At 43.2% G+C, this 23,635-nt stretch overlaps 1 protein-coding gene and 1 non-coding gene across 3 annotated transcripts in view; one reads left to right on the top strand and one right to left on the bottom strand.

The window, feature by feature from the left end:
- Positions 1-23,635, top strand: part of BANK1 (B cell scaffold protein with ankyrin repeats 1) — a 562,852-nt gene that overhangs the window by 470,483 nt on the left and 68,734 nt on the right. Inside the window, exons 11-12 of one of the 2 annotated variants that reach the window (XM_075609132.1) lie at positions 5,204-5,488; positions 10,040-10,668. In XM_075609132.1, coding sequence (XP_075465247.1) covers positions 5,204-5,488; positions 10,040-10,131 — 377 coding nt within the window. In that variant the 3' untranslated portion in view covers positions 10,132-10,668. Of the gene's footprint in view, positions 1-5,203; positions 5,489-10,039; positions 10,669-23,635 lie in introns of those variants that run through there. The other variant, XM_075609123.1, reaches the window with a different exon arrangement.
- Positions 1,598-1,712, bottom strand: LOC142473242 (U5 spliceosomal RNA). Its single transcript, XR_012790007.1, has one exon. It is a non-coding gene; the product is annotated as a U5 spliceosomal RNA (small nuclear RNA).

The raw sequence follows: 23,635 nt of genomic DNA, 5'->3' as shown, positions 1-23,635 counted from the left end.
TTTGCTCACCCCTGTCTTAGACAGGTCTGCAACCCCGCCTTTCACCATCATCATCCTTAATGGGTCTCCTCAGTGTGGGGTTGGTTATACTGGCTTTGCAAAAATGAAGCAAGGATAGGTTTTACCATACTTAGTTAAGTTATGGTGGGTAAAAAAAGTGGCAAAAACCTTCCACAGCAAAGCATATAGCAAATGGAAATATTACTGTATGCTCATTTGCATGTCTTAGACAGGTCCTTAGACCTTATAACCAACCCCACACTGAGGAGACCCATTAAGGTCAAAACAGCTGTCTGTGGATAGGTTTACTGACTATGCATTTTAACCCTGGCTGTGCTCAAAGCTGTGACCATGCAGCAAGCTTAAGCGTATAGGGAACCATATTGAATGGTTTTAAAGCAAAAGGTGGAACTGTGTGCTCATTTGCATGTCCTTTCCCAGAACCCCTTGCTGCAGTGGGAGTGCTGTGTGATAATGGTGAAAGGTGGGGTTGCAGACCTGTCTAAGACATGCAAATGAGCATACAGTTATATTTCCATTTGATATACAGGCATAAACCGGTTTAAGGACACACTTTAAGAACACTCGCTTACGTACATTTGCTATTTGCTTTGCTTTGGATTGTTTTTGTTACTTTTTTACACACACACACACACACACACACACACACACACACACACACACACACACACACACACACACACACACACACACACACACACACACACACACACACACACACACACACACACACACACACACACACACACACACACACACACACACACACCCGTTACCTGAGTGGCTAACAGGAGACCTGATCCTCCACTGAAGGGAGCCTGGGGTGACCTTGCTCTATCTGGTGACAGCGCCTCCACCTGAGAAGGATCCACACGCAGCTGGATAACCCCTTCGCAGGAACCCACTTAGTAAAGGAATACATATACACACAGTGGTATCACAACTTATCTTTACTGGTAACACATAACTTTAGTACTATAGCAGTACACACAGCGTAACACAATACCATATGGACACCCACAAGGTATACCCACACCACAATACCACCCCCGGTGGAACCCACAGAGTCCAAGCCCACCCAAATAGTGTTTGTGTGGAGTAGCGCTACCCACTGTGTGTATGGTCGATGGTGGACATGTAGATGCGATACCTTCCTGGTCTTAATCCAGACCAGGCTGCCTTGGCTGATGGGTCTGTTGGTCAGCGACATGGTCCCATGCCGCTTGGATCCTCAGGCATCCGCCTCTGGAGGGATCTCCCATTGGAGCATGTCCCTAAAATAGAATCTCTGATATTATATGCCTGGGTCTGTTCCTACATCGGCGGTAGGGGGGGAGGGATGGGGGGGGGGGGGGTGCAAGGTGGACCAGGCTACATATATATATATATATGGAACACACAATAGATGCCGCAATCAAATCACCCTTGTGTGATTAAATAATCAGTTAACCAGAGGTCAGGGTAAAAGGTAACCCTCTGGTGGTGCTACCGACCCAAAGGAATAATATGACTAAAAAGGAGGGAGAGTAGGGTCAAAAAGGTGCACTCAAATGCTGAATTATGAAAAATAGAAATGGACTTTATTAACAAAGAGTATAAAAACACAACAAGAAACTCATGCATGCTCCTCTCCACGGAAATCTTTAGTAAAAGGCGAAAGATTTTTGCGTTTTGAAGAGAAACCAGAGTATTACTAAAGATTTCCGTGGAGAGGAGCATGCATGAGTTTCTTGTTGTGTTTTTTATACTCTTTGTTAATAAAGTCCATTTCTATTTTTCATAATTCAGCATTTGAGTGCACCTTTTTGACCCTACTCTCCCTCCTTTTTAGTCATATATATATATATATATATATATATATACATATTTACCAGGCCAAAGTCCAGCAAAAAGAGACAGCACACTGTATAGTATAATCCTAACGTCTTGTATTAGAACAAAAAATACACCGCAGCCAACGTTTCAGTCCTGATGAAGGTCTCTCTGTGGGACCGAAACATTGGCTGCAGTGTATTTTTTGTTCTAATACAAGACGTTGGGATTATACTATACAGTGTGCTTTCTCTTTTTGCTGGACTTTGGCCTGGTAAATATGTTCTATTGAATACCTATGGGATGAGCATCTGTTTTTGCCCTTACACCTGTGTGCTGACTGGCTTTGTGAGATATATATATATATATATATATATATATATATATATATATATATACGCATATACTGCATAGAACGAAAGAACTCCACAGCACTCGTGTATGAATAAAAGTTTTAATCCATCAACATACGAAAGTATTTAAAAAATTGGCAACTCAGCATGCTCACGGAAGACACTGTCCCAGATCCGCAGAGTTTAGCTTCCTTGTCCGTGGCACCGAGGACAGTAAGGCCTCGTCCAGGGTGACAGTGAGCGGGCGCGCGCTTGCACTGGCCGCGATGAAACACATTGTTGCAATGTGTGTGGACAGCGTTTGCGAGCGGCTCCGCATGCACACCGCTTAGCTGCTAGCCGAAGCAAGCAAATTTGAATATGCCGCTCCCTGGTGCATCAGGTGACGTCATGGACGCCCCCCCTAACCCCCCCGACACCTCCCCCCGCGCGTATGTTGCTGGCCACAAATCGCCCAGCCGAGCAGAGCACGTAACGTCAGCGCGCTCGCTCCCTGCCAGGCCGCAGCCTGTCTTGCTACATGTGTAGGGTTATCTGCCATTACCTTCTACTGCTCATGCTGCTGCCAATCAAATTGAACCAAAGTAGCAGAAGCAAAACTGCACACGCAATTTAGTAAATCTGGACATCTCTACTAAGAAAAAAAAACTCATGGTTTTTAAAAGTGAATAAATCCTAAAGAAAGCATTGTGATTTTTCCCTTTCAGAAAGCTTGTTTTATCCAAGTTATGTGGTCAGGAGACTTTAGTAAATAACCCCCTAATGTCATAATGCAATTCTAGCAACCAAGTTCACGCTGATGGTTTCAAAGGAGAAACATTTATTTGAACTGCTATTGTTATTTGAATGGCTTAATATAACAAGAAGGAGGTTCAAGATGTCCATGATATTATATACACTCTGAGATACACAAATTGTCTTTTATTGTGCCGGGTTGCTCTGTGTATGACTATTTAGTGTGTGTGTGTGTGTGTGACTATTTAGTGTGTGTGTGTGTGTGTGTGTGTGTGTGTGTGTGTGTGTGTGTGTGTGTGTGTGTGTGTGTGTGTGTGTGTGTGTGTGTGTGGCCAATAAAGTGCAATTTTATTTGTGCACAGTAATCAAACTATTTTTTAATGAGCTTAATATTTACATATACAATGGGTTATTTAATAGATTACATACAACTATGGTATGCAATTAAATGGCAACATTAGTGATTTGACATTCCCTTTTTTCCTATGAAAAACAAAAGATAACAGACACTTTCTTGGAAAACACGTAATATTCTTTGCGTGTTTTCCATGAAAGGGTCTATTACAGTTAGGTCCGGAAATAATTGGCTGTGTACCCAAATAAATTAAACTTACAGTTAAATAATGAATATTGGCTTAAAGTGCAGTCTATCAGCTTTAATTTGAGGGTATTCACATCCAAATTGGAGGAAGGGTTTAGGAATTACATCTCTTTAATATGTAGCCCCCTCTTTTTCAAGGGACCAAGAGTAATTGGAAAATTGACTGAAACGCTGTTTCATGGATGGGTGTGGGCTATTCCTTCATTATTTCATCATCAATTAAGCAGGTAAAAGGTCTGGAGTTGATTCCAGTTGTCGCATTCACATTTGGAAGCTGTTGCTGTGAACCTACAACATGCGGTCAAAGGAGCTCTCAATGCAAGTGAAACAGGGCATCCTTAGGCTGCAAAAAAAAAGAAAATCCGTCATGAGAGAGATAGCAGGAACATTAGGAGTGGCCAAACTAACAGTTTGGTACATTCTGAGAAAAAAAGAACGCACTGGTGAGCTCTGCAACACAAAAAGGCCTGGACGTCCACGGAAGACAACAGTGGTGGATGATTGTGGGATCCTTTCCATGGTAAAGAAAAACCCCTTCACAACATCCAGCCAAGTGAAGAACACTCTCCAGGAGGTAGACATATCATTATCCAAGTCTACCATAAAGAGAAGACTTCACGAGAGCAAATACAGAGGGTTCACCATAAGGTGCAAACCATTCATAAGCCTCAAGAATAGAAAGGCCATGTTAGACTTTGCCAAACAATATCTAAAAAAGCCAGCCCAGTTCTGGAACAGCATTCTTTGGACAGGCTCATGATCCGAAGCATACCTCATCATCTGTAAAACACGGTTAGGCAGTGTGACGGCATGGGCATGCATGGCTTACAATGGCACTGGGTCACCAGTGTTTATTGATCATGTGACAGAAGACAGAAGCAGCCAGATGAATTCTGAAGTGTATAGGGATAAATTATCTGCTCAGATTCAGCCAAATTCAGCGAAGTTGATTGGACGGCGCTTCCCTTTACAGATGGACAATGACCCAAAACATACTGCGAAAGCAACCCAGGAGTTTTTTAAGGCAAAGAAGTAGAATATTCTGCAATGGCCGAGTTAATCACCTGATCTCAACCTGATCGAACATGCATTTCACTTGCTGAAGACAAAACTTAAGGCAGAAAGACCCATGAACAAACAACAACCGAAGACAGCTGCAGTAAAGGCCTGGCAAAGCATCACAAAGGAGGAAACCCAGCGTTTGGTGATGTCCATGCGTTCCAGACTTCAAGCAGTCATTGCCTGCAAAGGATTCTCGACAAAGTATTAAAAATAAACATTTTATTTATGATTGTGTTAATTTGTCCAATTACATTTGAGCCCCTGAAATAAGGGGACTGTGTATGAAAATGGTTGCAATTCCTAAACGTTTCATACGATATTTTTGTTCAACCCCTTGAATTAAAGCTGAAAGTCTGCACTTCTATTGCATCTCAGTTGTTTCATTTCAAATCCATTGTGGTGGCGTACAGAGCTAAAATTATGAGAATTGTGACAGTGTCCAATTATTTCCGGACCTAACTGTATCTTTTGTTTTGCATAGTAAAAAAGGGAATGTCGGATCACTAATGTTGCCATTTAAATGCGTACCAGTGTTGAATTGTTTAAACAAACCAAATACTGTGAACCGAAACAGTGAAAAAGTATGTTTCTAAAAGAAATTGTAATATTTATATTATAGCAGAAAGAAGAGAAGAAAGCAACCTTGAAAAAATGTTGTGGTATGAACATGATGAGTACTGTGTCAGTGAGGAGGACCATGAGGAGGACCATGAAGAGGAAGATCCATACAGCTTTGCTTCCATTGAGGACAGTTTGTACATGGTGTTGCCCTTTGAAACTGCTGACAACGAAACACAAAGAGGGAAAAAATCTTTTATTGTACACAGAGCTCCAGCTCCTGCCCCTCGCCCGGGGCCATCAGTTCCGGTGAAAGAAGACGGTGGAGCATCATTTATTTCTCAAGGTAGATTTGTTTTCTCTTTTTCAATCATGATCGCATGCAAATTGTTATCAATGTTCGATAATTGTTTAATTAACGGAAATCTGTTTCTTCCGTTGCCTTAGCTTTACACTAGGAAAACACTGACCCCATTGATATCATTAGAGCAATAGAATGTGAATCTTCAGAATATTGGTCATAAATGATCATAGCATAGAAAACGCAGTGAAGTATTTTTCTTTGGCATCTGATGCTTTTTGTTGCTTTAGGCTTGTATTATACTAAGAGCATGTGCGCTAGCGTGCGTGCGCATGGCAAAGAGAAATACCTATCTTCCTACGGCAGTGTATCCACTGCTGAAGCGCACACAGCAGGCAGCGTTGGCACTGCAGCTTGGTGGAAATACAATGAAATTTGTATTTTCGAGTGGCTGCTGTGCCACTTGACCCTGTGAGCCAATCACAGTGAGGCCTACCCGTGTGACATCATGGCCACGCCTTCTAACGCATCATCATTTGGCATTTAGGCACAAAACACGCACGCCATGTGCACACGCCACGTTGTGCGCGCGCCCGCACTTGCTATAATACAAGCCTTACTTTTGCAATGGGGAACTCTTTTTATATAGCTTTGAAGGGACTATTACATTTGACTGATTTTGTTATAGATTAAGATATTTCTAGATTTTGATATGCACAGATTTTCACATAATAAAATTGGTGAACAAATAGCAGAATCTGAAATGCTCTGTTTTGTCTGAAATTAGATTTCAGCAAATTGCATAGAATCTGCATACATTTTTACAGCCAGAGGCACTGTTCAGTATTTGCACCATACCAATATTTTCTGATATTATTGGTGACTCATTCTATAAGACTTTTATCCTGTACTGTTCTTAACAAAGAAAAGAGAACTCATCTGTCTGTATAAAATAGTATATTGCTTATCCTATACTGACCAACGCCTTCGACAGTAGGGGTGTGTGACCAACTTTTTCTAGTTTTTTCAATAATTTACTTCACATACCAATATGAGGTAGCCAGTTTTTATTGTTTAACCAGTGAACACGTTTTAGCAGACTTAGGCCTCGTCCATGGTTGCTGCTTGCTGGCGGAGGCGCGCTGAGGCGCGCTTCCGCTCAGCACTGAGCCCCTACAGCCGTAATTAGAATTTACCAGAATTTAACATTTCAGCGCTCGCCGGAGCGCAGGGCCGGTCACGTGAGCGGTTCGCCCAATGAGGGCGAACCAGCTCCGTGACGTCACTGGCCCGCCCCCGGCCTGCCCCCTGACGGCGCACTGTCTAAGGCCAGGGAAAGCACCCGCTTTCCCTGAGCCTCAGCGTACCTCAGCACGCCCACCGGAACCACGGACGAGGCCTTAGGAGAATCCCTCCTGCCCCAAGGCTAAGGAGAAAACGAAATAATATTAAACAGAAATACCGTACATAAACCAAGTTCTCTTAATTAATAGTAATAACTTGGCTCCTGTCTCTTCTCTGGCTGAGACATGAATAAGCCTCCTTTTGTTTTCAGAAGCCTGTGTATATAGCTTCTGAGATTGGAAGCAAGTGCTATCCCCCTGTCTTATTAGTTGTCTGTCTTTTGAAAAGGGGAATTTCTAGCAGTCAGGCAGCATGCCTGACAAACCTTTGTTTGTATTGTTTGTTTGTTAGTGATAGGTCTGTAAATCGCATCACACACCTCCCCCCTTAGAGTGTACATCTGGTACTAATACATTCACTCCCCTGTCTTCTCTTGACAAGAAATCTGCATTCTGATGTTCAGCCTCAAAAGAATAGGTTTGCAGCTCTAAGTATTAAGCCACTTTAGGGGGAAATGGTCAGTTATGAGGGTAAAGTGCCACCCCAACAAATAGTACTGTAGGGCATCAACCGCCCACTTTATTGCCAAACACTCCTTCTCTATGACCACATAATTCTACTCCCTAGGAAACAACTTCCGACTCAAATATAAAACTGGGTATTCCTCTCCCTTTATTATTTGTCCCCCCTGGTCGGCAGTGCGTCACCTGTGTCATCACGGGGTCAGGGCCTAACGCTGATTCTTATACACTTCTCCACGGCATGAGCTGCTTGGGATCCCCAGTGAGAAATTGAGCTATTCTTATAGCCCAGGTACCCACTGGGTCACTGTAGCTAGTCTTTCAAATGTAATCATGTACATCTCTGGATCATTTTCTCGTTCCATCTTGGTCAGCAAGCTGGTAAAGGTCTCAGGTACTGTAGACCTCCCTCCTGTTCATCTCTTTGCTTCAACAGCTGCTCTACCAACGTTGTTTGAAAGTCCTGTTGCTGCTGTTGCATCTGGGTTTGCACTAGTCGCTCCACATCCATTATTCTGTAGAATAGACGGGAAAAACAAAAGCCCTAGCGCAGACTGTAAACGTGAATCAGCCTTGCAGGCTACTATTTGCACGTTACCAAAGGCACAAGGAAACCCTGCAGTATCTACAGATAGTATGCATTTGGTATGCTGAGGGACCCTTACCAGCTTTACAAATGTTTAAGACACTTCTCCACTCTGCAATGCTCTCAGTCGCTTTGGAAGTTACGGCTCCAGGTCCCCTCACTTTGTCCAGTGTGTGGTTCAGAGTACCGCTGCCACCATATGCAACAAACTATCCCTAGTTTGTTCAATAATTAACTTCACATACCATTATGAAGTGGCCAATATTTTATTGTTTAGCCAGTTAACACCTTTTAGCAGAGTTAGGAGAAACCCTCCTGCCACAAGGCTAAGAAGGAGAAAACAAAATAATAATAAACAGAAATACATAAACCAAGTTATCTTAATGAATTCTAATAACTTGCCGCCTAGGCTCTTGTCTCTTTTCTGGCTAAGACCTGAATGGGCCGGCTTGTGTTCTCAGAAGCCTGTCTATACAGCGCCTGCTGAGATTGGCTGCAGGTGCTAGCCCTCTGTCTTAATTAGCTGTCTGTCTTTTGAAAAGGGGATTTTTTTAACAGGCAGGCAGCATGCCTGACAAACCTTTGTTTGTATTGCTTGTTTCTTAGTGATGGATCTGTAAACCGCATCATATACCCTCCCCCCCCCCCCCTTTAGAGTGTACCTCTGGGACTACTACATTCACTCCCCTGCCTCTCTTGACAAGAAATCTGCATTCTAATGTTCAACCTCAAAAGAATAGGTTTGTAGCTCTTAGTACATCTTGCATTTTTTTTTACAGTACTTTATGGTATTAAGCCAAACCTTTGTTTGTACTGCTTGTTTATTAGTGAGTGGTCAGTAAACCCCATCATAGGGGTAATTTATCAAAGTCTCAGGGACCCTCGACAACCAGAACAGAACTGGGGCTATATTACTGCATCAGATTTATTACAAACGCCAATTAGTTTCAATGGGAATGTTTTTCCTCAATAAATATCGTGAAGTTCAGTTTATATACTGCACCGACACACTTTATTCGAGCAAATACCCAGTATGTACCTGGCAGATACCTGGAATGCGCCGCTCCTCACCTCTGACAAGCCCCGTTGCGTTTGCCTTCCCAGCCTGGGTTCATGCCTGGCTGACGGGCGGCTGATCTGTTAAATGATAATGATTAGGATTTAATAGGCTGCAATGCTTCGTGTGTCTACCAGATGGCATAAATTCATGAATTGTAATGCAGTATATATATATATACTGTGCAGTATTGCAGCCAGCGGGAATAAAATGCTTCAATCCCTGCCTAGAAAATACCTCAATGCACTCGGGCAGAAAACAGTCACAAACCTCAATACACCCGGGTATACCCGAATTCGTGGGACTAGCCGAGCTCGAATAAAGTGTGTCGCCAGTGTACACTCCCTTGAGTGACAGCGGGTGGAGGGGCAATGCCTGTGTTCTGCCCTATCCTGGGCTCAGACCTTGGACCCTCCCCCAGGGTACTTCTGGGGCTTCACATGTAAATTTAGTCAGTTGTCTCTCCCCTGAGAGAGACTGTCCCAAGGAAGAGTGTGTGCAGGGCTCTGGCCGCTTTCCATCCCTTAGTGGAGTGGGAGTGAGGACTATACCTGCTACTCCACCAGTGAGTAGGGGAAGAGCATAGGACTGGCTCTGAAGGCCTCAAGCCCCAGAGTTGAGTCCAGGGATCACCTGAGGCTTGGAAGATAAGTGAATCCGTTAAGGACTAGATTCTGTTTGCTGTATCCTGTGAGTTGCAGAATAAAGCTATCAGAGTTTCAGAGGGTCCTCCTGCAGGGATGGTCTCCGGCACTCTTGGAGCCGGCACCAGATGGAGCCGCTGAATCACTCAGAGAAAAACTAAACTTCACCCCAAAGCCTGTCCGGTCTTCCCCATACCAACGGTGGAAAGCTCAGCATCCTGTGAACCAGCAGGTACCCAAAACAAAAAAGACCAGCGCTCAAAATATATATAATGAATGTGAGGTGTTCAAAATAGTGATCTAACAAATGTGGGAGTGAATGTACAAGGTGAAACATAACCATTAGGTAAACAGAAGGAATGCATGAACTAAAGAGAAATGCAGCTCTAATGTCCTGGAATAAGATTGTATATTTCCTATGTATTTTTTCTACTCTCTTTTCAGGCTGCCAGCTCTCCCCAGTGAAAGTTGCATATTTCCCTATTCTGAAGCAGCCAGTTCTGATGTTTAGTTGTAATATTGTTGCTACAATATAGCCTATCCACAAGCCACCAACCTGTTGCCTTGGCAACCTCTCACTGCTCATAGCTTGAGTTGGTTTAGCCCTCTCCCCCTGCCTTTCTCTGGTTATTAGTATGCCCCTTTTTGGCTTGTTCCTGTCTGGAAAGGAAAGTGCGCTTTCTCTTATCATCAGCAGACGCAGTGAGTAGATGCATCTTCCACTGCTCCCTTAGGCCGTGACTATACATAAAAACATGCACGCACCACCAAAACAAGCATTATACATTCCCTGAAAGCGCTTATACCAAGCACGACTGTCGCGCCACTTGCTACTGCAAAGCGGGCGACAGTGGAAGCTTCTGCAAATTTGTTTTCTGATTGCGACAGCCGCCTCACCAGACGTGGCCGTCCAATAAATGCGATGTCGCTAATGTGACGTCACAGATGCGCGCACCCTGCAGTTCGGCGGTATAATCCCAGCATTAGGAAAGGATTCCTTTTTACCTTCCCCTCACAAGAGCCTCTTCCTACCAGAAAAACTACATGCAAGTGCTTTATATTTCTGTTAACCCCACCCAATAAAGTTAAAGAAAATAGAAGGACTTTTTGTGCTTTAAAGGGGACGAGTTTATTCTATATGAACTACTCACATGCTACAGTGGGCTTGGGTCCAGAATATCTCATGTGGATTAACCTAATCCAAAATACATGTAAAACAAGGGAGGAAGGGGGGGAAGAGTTCAAATCTCTATTAGCAAATATTAATTTGGACAATTTCATTAAAAAAAAACAGGGAACCAGAATCCCTATGACATATATATATATATCATATATTTGAAGAAGGATCTAATAAACACAATATAAAAATACAATATATAATGAATGTATATAAAAGAAACAATGTCACCAATCATAAACTGATACTCCAAATAGGAGGAGGATGATAATATCAAGGTTGAGGCAAACAATTAAAGCAGGTGGCTAGCAGAGGTGCAGAGGGCTGGCTGACTATTCTCAAATGTTATTGAACAGAATATATTTCAGTATTGACTGAAAAAGATGTGTAAAGTTCTGAACACAGTGCCAGTCCTTAGGCTCAAAGGACAGAGTTATACTAGGGAGAGGGGGGAATCAGAAAGATCTCACCAGTCCTGTTGCTGATATAGATGATCCGGGAGAAGTGTAATCATAGCCCCGTCAGCTAGGTTTCCAAGACAGCAGGATGGCCAAGGTATGCTGATCCGGGAATGATTGGTTGCTTCCCTCTGAGATGGATACTAGATGTATAATGATACTGACTGATAGTCGTTCAAACCACTGAAAATCTCAGGAGCCTGGTGTTGTAAAACAGTCTGGTTGTCCGTGAACATGTAACCAAACTTCTCGGTCCCCTTCCCCGTAGTAACTCTGATCGGTTCACCGCCAGATGATAGTAAACTGCACGCTCCTTTCAGCCTCAGCCAAGGGAATCCTCACTGCAGCTGGTCGGCACTAGCATGATAACATGTTCCCTATGCATTACGTCAGCTGAGGCACTGACTTCATCAGGGCTGTGTCCCAAGGAGGTAGCCATGAGATATTTAAAGCACATGTCAAAAGTTCTGATTGGTGGATCTTAATTGGACATGATTAATAATAATAATAATAATAGCATGTTCTTATATAGCACAGCTAGTTTTACACAGATATTTTGCAGACACAGTCCCTGCCCCGTGGAGCTTACATTGGGGTTCCCCAATCATCCACACGCTTCTCCCCTTTTGAACTATTGTATGGCCGACAATCAAGGAGCTTACTGGATATAGCCGACAATCAAGGAGCTTACTGGATATAGTCAAAAAGACTTGGGAACACAAGGTTACACCACACAGAAGTGTAATAGAACATGTAGCCCAGATGCAGGATTATATCTGCGGTTCTATAGTGAGGGAACACATGGAAAAAGCCCAAGAAGCACGGAGGAATACGTATAATAAGGGTGCTAGGGTCAGAATTTTTCATCCAGGGTGCTAGTTTTGGTTACACCATAGAGAGTAAATTCATCGCTAAGTGGCATGGGCCATATTAGGGCATTAAAAGCGTGGGAGAAGTAAATGACAAGGTGGGATAGCCAGGTAGGAGGAAACCTGAACAAATTTACCATGTAAACCTACTTATGCCCTAGAAAGATAGAGAGGTCTAATTAACTCTAGAAACACCAGGTCCATCAGAGAGTCGAGAAACTGACCCAGAAGTTAGCATAGCTGAAACACTGTCCATCAAAAACCTAGGGAGAAGAAACAAAGAAGTCGTCTCTACAAAGCCAGGTAGAACTAAGATAATTGAACATGAGCTAGTCTCTGAACCTGGGGTCCGAGTTAACCTTAAACCTTACCGAATTCTAGAGGCCAAAAGAGAGGCTATAGAGGTTAAAAAAAATGTTAAAACTTGGTGAAATTGAGGAATCCCAACGTGGGTGGAACAGCCCTATAGTTTTAGTCCCCAAACCAGATGGAGCAACAAGGTTTTGCAATGACTACAGCAAACTAAACGCTGTGTCAAAATTTGATATTTATCCTATGCCTAGGGTTCACAAACTGGTAGAGAGACTGGGAAAAGCCCAATATCTCCCGACCCTAGACCAAACAAAAGGGTACTGGCAGGTTCCCCTCACAGAAAAGGCAAAGGAAAAGATGGCTTTCTCAAGCCCAGACGGCCTCTTTCACTATAGCTGTTGCCTTTTGGTCTACATGGAGTCCCTGCCACATTCCAAAGAAAGATGGATAACATTTTGAAGCCATATACTCGGTACGCTGCATCCTACCTGGATTATGTGGTAATTCATAGTGAACATTGGCAATACCACCTTCCAAAGGTCCAAGCTGTGCTTGATTCAGTTCGGTCTACCGGATTAACCGCTAACCCCTCTAAATGCACTTTGGTCTGGAGGAGGCCAAGTGTCTAGGGTATTCCATTGGCAGAGGTTTACTTAAACCCCAATCAGTCAAAGTAGAGGCGATACAAAATTGTCCACAGCCTCTTAGAAAGAAACCATTTTGGGATTAATTGGCTACTAGTCACCCTAGTCAGGGTGATCCTGTGTTTAGTTATTGTTCAGATTAGCAAGGTTTTGTTTTGTATTTATAGCCAGGTCCCCTCTGGCTCCCCAGACATTTGGTTCTCTCTCTCTTACCTGCAACAGCGTGAGGGCAGTTGCAGGGGTGATCGCGTCACCGGGGGCTTCCGGCGACATCAGCTACAGGGCGCCGCCATCTTGTGTGCGTTTGCGCATACGCGGAAGCTCGCGCACACGCAGTATAGCCCCAGATGCGATACGGCAGCCATTACAGGGAGTGAGAAGAGGCGCTCCATAGTCAGGGACATCCCCCAGTTCGCACATGCACAGTTAGCAGCGGCGGCGGCCATTACACAGCACACACGATGCTCCAATGTTAAAGAGAGCCACCAAGGATTACAGTTCCAAGCAGCCTCTGTGGACTGCACTTTCACCCTGGTCACAAGCAGCCAGACAGCCAATAAGGCTGACAGATTCTCATGCTGCAAAGTTGCAACAATGTTGTGTGAAGACAGGGATTGTCAGTTAGGAGCTGGGACACAGAGAGGGGAGGGTGTGTTTGTGCAGGGAGGAAAGTAGCCTCCTGCACTAGGCAAGAAGTCTCCCCTTAGCCCCCAGCTAGGCCCTACTCACCTCAGCTTGTGGTTACTACAGGGACTCCCCTTAGACTAGGGACAGGGTCCTGTAGAACCTAGACAAGTGATGGTCCAGCCAGGAACCATGACTATCCTGGAAATTGCTGTGAAGGAATAACATTTTCTGCGTTAGCAGAGATAAGAGACTTTATAAAGGTGGATCACTCCATGCCGGAGCCACCCACCGTTGAGGTGGAGGCATCTTGGATCATCTCCTGAAGCAAGGGATTCCAAGCAAAGGTCATCTGCGCACCCGGTAGCAGGAGCACTGGGCAGGTATTATCCAAGTCACCAAGCGCACCACCTATACACTTCATCTTAGTGGGCAGCGCTGTTCCACACATGGGTGGGGTTGTGGGACTCTTGGGACTTTGGGTACAAGGACTTTGGGGATACTGTGTAAGGAGGTTACAGCCCAGTTAGGGGCAAGGTTATAGCTGCCAGCTAGTGGCAGAGGGTGGCATATATATCGTTGTGCATACTGATGATGTTACACTGTGAAAGTATGATACTCTGTGTTGTGTTGCTATACAATATGTTGTGATGTTATTGTGTTATTTGCTCGTTCAGTAAACCTTTTAGCCATAACCCTGGTGTATGTGGTTTCTGGGTGGGTACCTATGCTAGGCCCATTCTACATTCCTATAGAATCCTACATAGGTGGAGGCGCTGACCGACGAGAACGTTCCAGAGAAGCACCCCAGGTTCCCATCAGCGGAGGCTCAGGCCTCCTGTGAGCCTGACAGGTATAACGCACAACACCAGGTAACATTAGGTTCCCCGCACACACACTATATGCGATTGGGTGGGGGGGAATACCCGTTACATATTTATTTTCAAAGTGTTGCAGTCCCAGTGCCTGGAACTGAATAAACCAGGCAGAAGCCTGCTTAAATTAACATTGCACTAGGTCTCCTCGCTTTACTCACCCTAAAAGACTGTGTTCTAGCGGGCCCAGATGTACGGCAGAGTCCCCTGAGTAAGACGTTTGTCACAATATATATATATATATAGGAACAGATGATATCCAGCACTCCAATAGTAATCACGCAATAGTCTGGTGCTTGTACCATAAAAAATTATAAGACATATGTTACCAACTGTGTAGGTGGCAAAGAGGTGACAGCACTCAGTAAGTATTCAAAAGTAATAACTGTATTAGAAAAAATTAGCACATATATCCAACGTTTTGATCCGCACAGGGGGACCCGCACGCCTGAGGAAGATCCCCCTGTGCGGATGGAAACGTTAGATATACAGAATGTGCTATTTTTTCTAATACAGTTATTACTTTTGAATACTTACTTTTGAATACTTTGCCACCTACACAGTTGGTTACGTATGTCATATATATATATATATATACCCCTGATTTTTGTGTTACTACATTAAATTGTATTTTTTCATTTGAATTGGTGAGTGCTGCAGATTTTTCGTATCAGGATTATATATATATATATATATATATATATACAGACAAAAAACAACAGCGCAGATATAAACAATATGTTGAATATGGTTAAATTAAATTAAAAAACCACACTCTCAGCCAATCAATCAATACAAGGTATATACCCTTACAATCTACTAATCCTACAGACTTGCAGCCAAGTTAGGTCTGCGGCTCCACAACGCCGCTGGAAATGTATTGCAAAGAATGACCTAGGCGCACATATGCAGGGGAAGAGAAAGGAAAGGAAAAAAGAGAGGAAAAAATCATAGGGCAGTATATCAATACAATCAGATTAGAATTCGGTGAGATATGCACTTACACTAGTAAGATCATTAAAGGCCTTTAATCCACTTAGGGACTCTCGAACTCAGCTCCTGTAGTTCGTCTGTTTCTTGGCTCCTGGATCTTTGGAGGGGCTTGTCCTGAAGGCTCCTTGCAGCAATCACGATGAGTCTGTTTTAGCAGACTGTACCTTGATGTGGATCTCAAATAAAGGGATGGGTAGGGAATAAAAGGAGAAACATATGTGTAAAACCTTTTAATAAAACATCTAAGGATAAAAACAAAGGTATTTAACTCACATTCTATGAGTTAAAAACGGGCAGTAGAGAGTGTTTAGCGAGTCTCTCACACTCGTGGTATAGAACGCCGACTTCCAGACCTCCTCACACCGGCAAGTGCTTCCGCATCAGGTGATCAGATCTTGTACGGCTCTCACGAGATTTTCCTCTGTGTAATTCACTGCCAATGCTCCGTTCGGCTCACACTAGAAACAGTCTCTCGGCGTCACTCTCCCTGCTCCAATCCCGCTGGCCCTACGCGTTTCTCCACTCGGGCTTCGTCAGGGGCTGCTATGGTTACCTTATCCCCACCCTGGGTATTTAAACATACCTCCATTGACCGATTGGCTGGTATTTCATTAGCTGGCATATAATTAATTAAACATTTAGCAGGCATATCTAGACCATAGTGACACATCAAAGGACTTGAATAAAAGTTTAGTCCTATTCAATGGCCCTATATACACAATACCTGCCATATATAGATAGCGAATATGTGTTTAATTGGAAATCACTCACGTGTTCCGATTTGGGGGTTAAATATATACCCCATCTAAGGATATTTTTAAGAACTCATACACGTAATGGCAGTTATTGTGCATTTAGCAATTGAAATTAGAAAGTTAATTTAGTTTATATTACAGAGCACGTTCGATATCTTAGATATCTCAGATAAACAGTTTCTATATTGTTACTTGTAACCAAGTCTTTTGAACAACATGAGATACATATGATACTGCAACCATAAGTTGCCAATTGACTATATCCAGACTTACATTAGTTATTTCTCATAATCTCTAGAGAGGACTTGTTTATCTACCTATAATTTGTTGGAACATATATTTCCATTATTAGAGAGATAAAAATAATAGATTTTTATTTGTTTTTATTTAAGTAATAGAGAGGATTATATTCGTAGATTGCATTAATATATATATATATATAACGATTTTGTCCGTTTTAATATGTTCACCATACTTAGTCCAATGTTTAGAGCATATTGGATGATACCTATTATGAAATATTATAATATCGGCCCAAATTATCTTAACAAATAAATGAATAAATGAAAACCCGTGTGCTTATTCTAATTAATCATAAATAACTAATATGTGTACCATTAATATAAAATTAATAAAGCATTAATAAATTTGTTCAAAAAATGACTAATGCAAAAGTGATATAAATTTATATAGACTATACCCTTATTTGTGATTACTATTACTAAAATATACATGAAATACATCATATATACTTTATCTCGTTTATCTAATCAATATATATTGGCCATATTATATAATTATTACCCAATATGTACCAGATTTATATACCATTACTCTAATCAGGGACAACAATGTAATTTGTGAAAATCGACATATGCACCGATCACGTATTTACGTGACCTAAATCTTTCCAATTTAGTCATACTGTATGTATACGGATATTGGGTCTATACATCTCTTTATGCATACGTATAACAGCACTATAACTCCAATTTCTAATTGATCCACACTCCACTATGCCAAATATATCCAAATTGATATATATAGCAAATCATTATATTGGGCTATCCCTATGTATTTATTAGACGGAAAAAAAAATCATCTTATGATGATATTGAGGATAGTACTTTAAAGGATACCATTTAGCATCATGTACTTTAGTCTACGGTATTCCGTTCTATATGGGAAAAATGGATATTTACAATTGTATATATACAATTGTATATATATTTGCGGTAAAGACAAGAATTAAGGGGGGAATTGTGATTGGTCTCCCTCTCTCTACATTAATTCATAAAATGGACCAGAGAGCATAATACACCATTTTACAGGATATCACTTTTTGCACAATCGTTTGCAATAATAATATTTGATAATCCATATTGCATAAAGATTGAATATATGCAATTGTATATACACATAAAAGGCAAAGTTCACTAATTGGGGAGGGGATTGGAATGTTACATCCTATGTTTTACACATTAATGCATATCGTAAACCAGATTATAGAAGATAAACCAAGAAATACACATAAACAATGAGAACTTTATACAAAGAGAAGAAACGAATATATATCTCTTAGTTGACTTTTGATGTCACCAGTACATAGTGTGAATCAATTGTACATAATGTAAGTCAATTGTGTTGGAAATATGAGCTATCACTCAACAAAGAACAGGATGGGACATGGCGCTAACAGACTTTTATTTAATCTTTAAGGAATGACCCCAGGTCGATGTCTATATTCATCCCATTTGTTATGAGTGTTTTTAGGGTGTAAATCCAGAAGGTCTCTTGCCTTGAAATTTTAATTACCTGGTTACCCCCTCTCCAATTGGGATGAATTTTATCTATTCCGAAGAATTTCAGACCACTTCGGTTTTGACCATGATGTTCCTTAAAGTGCTTAGATACGCTATGTTACATAAATCCCTTCTCTATGTTCTTAATGTGTTCAGCAACTCTCATTTTTAATTTACGAGTTGTTCTCCCTATGTACTGTTTATTACAAGGACATTGCAACATATAGATTATATAATTAGAATTGCAATCAATAAAGTCCTTTATTTCGTATTCCTCTTGTGTTATTTCAGATTTTATATTTTTGAATGTTTTCTGTGTATTTGAATTCAATTTACACCCCTTGCATGTTTGACACTTGAAGAATCCATTTGTTACACTCACTGGCTTAACACATTCTTTCTTCAAACAGCTTGGCGCCAGTTTCTGTTTTAAATTTGGGGCCTTTGTAAATATTATTTCTGGCTTAGATGGTAAAATTTGTTGTAAAATTGGATCTTTGTGAAGAATATTCCAATGCTTATTGAATATTCTTTTAATGTGTTTTGAAGAGTCTGTATACCTTGTTACAAAGGGTATTGAGATTTTATCCTTCTCTCCCCTCTCCTTCCTCTCCCCATATGACCAATAGGATAACAGATCTTTCTGTTCCATCTTGGTAACCTTCCTATAGGCCTCATCGACTATTTCCCTCTTATATTTTCTCTCAGAAAATCTTTCCATTAGCTCATGAGCTTGTTCATGAAAAATTTCTTCCTGTGTGCAATTACGTCTCACTCTCTGTAGTTGTCCTAAGGGGATGTTATTGATCCATTTGTCAAGATGTCCACTATCTCCCATTAGGAAGTTGTGGCAATCTACCTCTTTTACAAAGGTCTTGGTCTCCAGTATACCAATGGAGACATACAATTGTAAGTCCAAAAATTATAAATAATTTTTATAATTTTTTATAATTAAAAATAAGTATGGTGAACATATTAAAACGGACAAAATCGTTATATATATATATATATTAATGCAATCTACGAATATAATCCTCTCTATTACTTAAATAAAAACAAATAAAAATCTATTATTTTTATCTCTCTAATAATGGAAATATATGTTCCAACAAATTATAGGTAGATAAACAAGTCCTCTCTAGAGATTATGAGAAATAACTAATGTAAGTCTGGATATAGTCAATTGGCAACTTATGGTTGCAGTATCATATGTATCTCATGTTGTTCAAAAGACTTGGTTACAAGTAACAATATAGAAACTGTTTATCTGAGATATCTAAGATATCGAACGTGCTCTGTAATATAAACTAAATTAACTTTCTAATTTCAATTGCTAAATGCACAATAACTGCCATTACGTGTATGAGTTCTTTCCGAGTGGAGTGTATGCCCGGGTGGACCTGGAGAGCTCGCTAAAATGCCCAGTTGGTCTGTCTTCTTTATTATGGCTATGTACTGGGACGGGGTCCTGGAGACTGTCAGAGCTGACAGTAATTGGATTTATTTTGAAAATTTGGCAGATGGCAAAAAAGAAATATAAGGTTGTGTCGACCCCTTCTAGACTCGAGCCCCTGTTCGGTTTTCAGGGTCAGGGTTTTGAAATTTGGAGACATTTAGGAATTCTGGAGGTAGGAGATTTATTAGAAAAGGACAAACTAATGTATTTTGAGGAATTGATGAGAAAGTATGGTCTGCCCCAAATTGAGCTATTTAGGTATATGCAGGTCAGACATTTTGTGTGCCAGGGCCTTCATGACGAGGAATTTCCTAGATATACACGATTTGATGATTTATGTAAAAAAAAAAAGAGGTTTGATATCATCTCTGTACCAGGAGCTAACTCTTAAAAAAGATACCCCAAAACATAAATACTGCTGCGGCCAAGTTTATTCGAGCATTTGCCCGTTCTCGGCCGCAGCAGTAACCTGGCGCGCGCCGGAGGGTGCCGGGCGCGCGCCGAAGCCTCGGAGGAGAGGCCCGCCGATCGGGGCTTCCCCCTCTCCTTACCGGGTCCGCCGGGTCCCCCGGAACGTTCCGCCGCCGTCCTAACATCCGCGCGACACCAGGGCTCCCTCGGGGAGCCCTGGGCACACGTACAGGCGGCACAGGCACCCGATGATGCGTGACCGCGCATCACGCTGAGGGAGTGCGGCTCGCAAGCCGGGACATATCCCGGCTTGCGGAATGAGCCGTACTCGAATTAAGTGTGCCGCCTGTGTATATGGACCAGTCAGCTCTGGATTTTCAGACTGAAATAACAAGGGAGGACTGGGATGATATATGGGAGAATGTGGGTAAAACCTCTATATGTACGGTAACAAAAGAGAATATATATAAAATTTTGTTACATTGGTACTACACCCCCAAAAGACTAAAGTAGATGTTCCTGGGGACCTCGGATAGATGTTGGAGGGGTTGTGGACAATTAGGAGCTTTGGCACATATCTGGTGGTATTGCCCAGTAATGCAGATGTTACTGGAGGACTGTTTTGAAACTAATGAAAGATGACCCGCTAGACCCAACTCTGATTATTCTGGCTAAACCTATGGAAGATGTGAATCATCGCACACAAAAATTGATCCTGCATATTCTAACAGCAGGTAGTTGCGCTATAGCAGTGGAGTGGAAAAAGACACTCCCGTCTTCCAGAAGAGAGGTTATTAGAAGTGTCAATGATGTCCAATTAATGGAGAAACTTACCTCATTTCTGAAACATACCATACCATAGGGTCTGGGAGCCCAGGGATGCTGGATAGGGTTGTGAAGGAGAGCGGATATTGGAGGTCTGAACATAAAATATGGTGTTTACCAAATGTTGATCAAAATGTTCCTTTTCATCTGGCTTCTAGGTCTGCAGATCTACAAGCACTTTCTTTTTTTTTTTTGTGTATTCACTCAGCACTATTTGCCATCTGTTTATTATTGGCCCCGGCCTACTGTTGCTTATGCATGTACTGTAGCGCTGCAATTCTTGCAGCTAGCTATAGTTTGTTTGGTTATTTCCCTTATTACTGTTTGCCCCCTGCCTGTTTGTTTTTTCCCTTAGCTACCATAGCCTTTTGCATATGGCTCAACTTTTCAAACTCCATTTTTTCCCCAGTATTATTTACTTTAGTATAACAATAAACGCTTATTTTTTCGGTCTCTGTGGGTTTCCATGTTATTTCAGAGTGTTCCAAACATCCTCATACTTACCAACAATTGCATTACGTTTGGGTTTGGACTAAGGACATGCTTATAGTTGGAAAGAATTTGTCACTATAAAAAAAAATGGACTGGAAAATGTCCAAATTCCAAAAACGTGTTAGTAATGTAATTGACATTAGATTTCTTGTGGGTGTCGTGTGGATTCATCGCAATCTAATAGGTTCTTAAGAAAGGTCCAAGTGATGGACCAAAATATTGATCCTTTGAATTAAAGACTAATTTGCTACAGAAGACAACTCAAGTGCTGTCTGTTAATACTGTATATCAGTTAGAAAATAAACTAACTACTAGGCACTGTAGTTCCGGGATGTATGGCTGAACTCCAATTAGGATTTCACACTGTTCGTGAGCTGGCAGTCCAAAAAGGCCTCCTCCATGTTATACTGTAGATGTAGATACATGGATAGGGACCTAGTCTGGGATACAGTCAGAAGAAGACTTTGCCTTTTGGATTTCCCCTAAAAGTGTGATGTGGATGACTCCATAGACTCAGTGTGGACAACATCTGAGTCGTAAGGTTACATGTTTGGGATTGTTTAAAAGCAGCACTGGCTGCAGTTTTTTACCCATGGATGGCATACCCCAAATGCAATGCATCCTAACTACATTGAGGGGCTATCACAATTGCAACACACCCTTACAACATTGACTGCATACTTAGTGATACCCTGTGATATTTCAGCAGCTACTGAGGGGCCAGGTAGGCCTTGTGATGCTACAACTTTGTGTTTAGTGACACAGGAAGGCTGGACGTTTATGCACTTGTGCTATCAGTGTCACCCTTGGGAGAGACAACTGATTCAAATTGTTTATGTAAGATGTTTGATGTATTTCTGTATGTCCATAAACTTATGAGTTATCTGTAAGCAACTACTTAGCACTAACAGCCTCTTTGATACATTGTATTTCAAACTCCACTCCTTGTTTGAAAGTACTTTCTTTGTAATAATCTACTATATATTTCTCAAAGTGTCCTATGTGTCGTTGCCTGTCTGTCTGTCTGTCTGTATGTGTCTCCCTGTGTCCCTCCCTGTGTCCCTAACGGCAATCAGATTGGACCTTGGGCCAGGCCATAGATTGCTCCCTTGGCCTGCCCGCCCCCACACACCTCTCATTGGCCTGAGGCGGAGTGACGACACACACAACACACACACACACACACACACAAACACACACACTGCGGCGCTCATCGGGACCCGCGCGCACCTCCTCCTCTCCCCGGGTCTCCCGCTTTCCCGCGCTTTTTCATCCCCCCCCACCCCGGCGCCGCTACAGTCAGCGGGGGAGCGGAGCGAGCACCCGGGACACAGCGGGGGACTCTCACCTCCCCACGGCTCTCACCACCCATAGGCCACTCACTCACCCGGCGCTCACCCCCCACCCCCCCGCTCACCCCCCCCTGCTCACCCCCCCCGCTCACCCCCCCACTCACCCCGCCCCCACACACACAGAGCACGCAGCTCTCCCCTCACAAAGGCCTCTCCTTCGGCTGTCTCTGCCTCTCCTCCGGCTGTCTCCGCCTCTCCCCGTGGGAGGCGCAGCACCTCCTCACCGGAGCGTCTCAGCCTCTCCGCGTATGAGCCCGAGGTGGAGGAGGAGGGTGGCCGGTACCCGTAGGAACAGGAGCGCGGCCGTGTGCAAGGTGAGGAAACGCAGGGGAATGGGTTATTTAACGTGTCCAAGACTTACCCTGCCCTTTGCCCCCCTGCCCTTTGCCCCCCCTGCCCTCCCCCTGCCCTTTGCCCCCCTGCCCTTTGCCCCCCCTGCCCTCCCTCCCAATGCACTTTGCCCCCCCCTGCCCTCCCTCGCAATGCCCTTTGCCCCCTGCCCTCCCTCCCAATGCCATTTGCCCCCCCTGCCCTCCCTCCTAATGCCCTTTGCCCCCCCTGCCCTCCCTCCCCCTGCCCTTTGCCCCCTCCCCTCCCTCCCCCTGCCCTTTGCCCCCTGCCCTCCCTCCCCTGCCCTTTGCCCCCTGCCCTCCCTCCCAATGCCCTTTGCCCCCTGCCCTCCCTCCCAATGCCCATTGCCCCCCCTGCCCTCCCTCCTCATGCCCTTTTCCCCCCCTGCCCTCCCTCCCCTACCCTTTGCCCCCTGCCCTCCCAATGCCCTTTGCCCCCCCTGCCCTCCCTCCCCTGCCCTTTGCCCCCTGCCCTCCCTCCCAATGCCCTTTTCCCCCCTGCCCTCCCTCCTAATGCCCTTTGCCCCCCCTGCCCTCCCCCCTAATGCCCTTTGCCCCCTGCCTTCCCTCCTAATGCCCTTTGCCCCCCTGCTCTCCCTCCTAATGCCCTTTGCCCCCCCTGCCCTCCCTCCCCCTGCCCTTTGC

Source organism: Ascaphus truei, chromosome 1 (genome assembly GCF_040206685.1).
Source record: "Ascaphus truei isolate aAscTru1 chromosome 1, aAscTru1.hap1, whole genome shotgun sequence".
Taxonomy (NCBI): Eukaryota; Metazoa; Chordata; class Amphibia; order Anura; family Ascaphidae; genus Ascaphus; species Ascaphus truei.
Note: the sequence above shows the minus strand (reverse complement) of the source record. Positions and strands in the feature narration are given on the sequence as shown.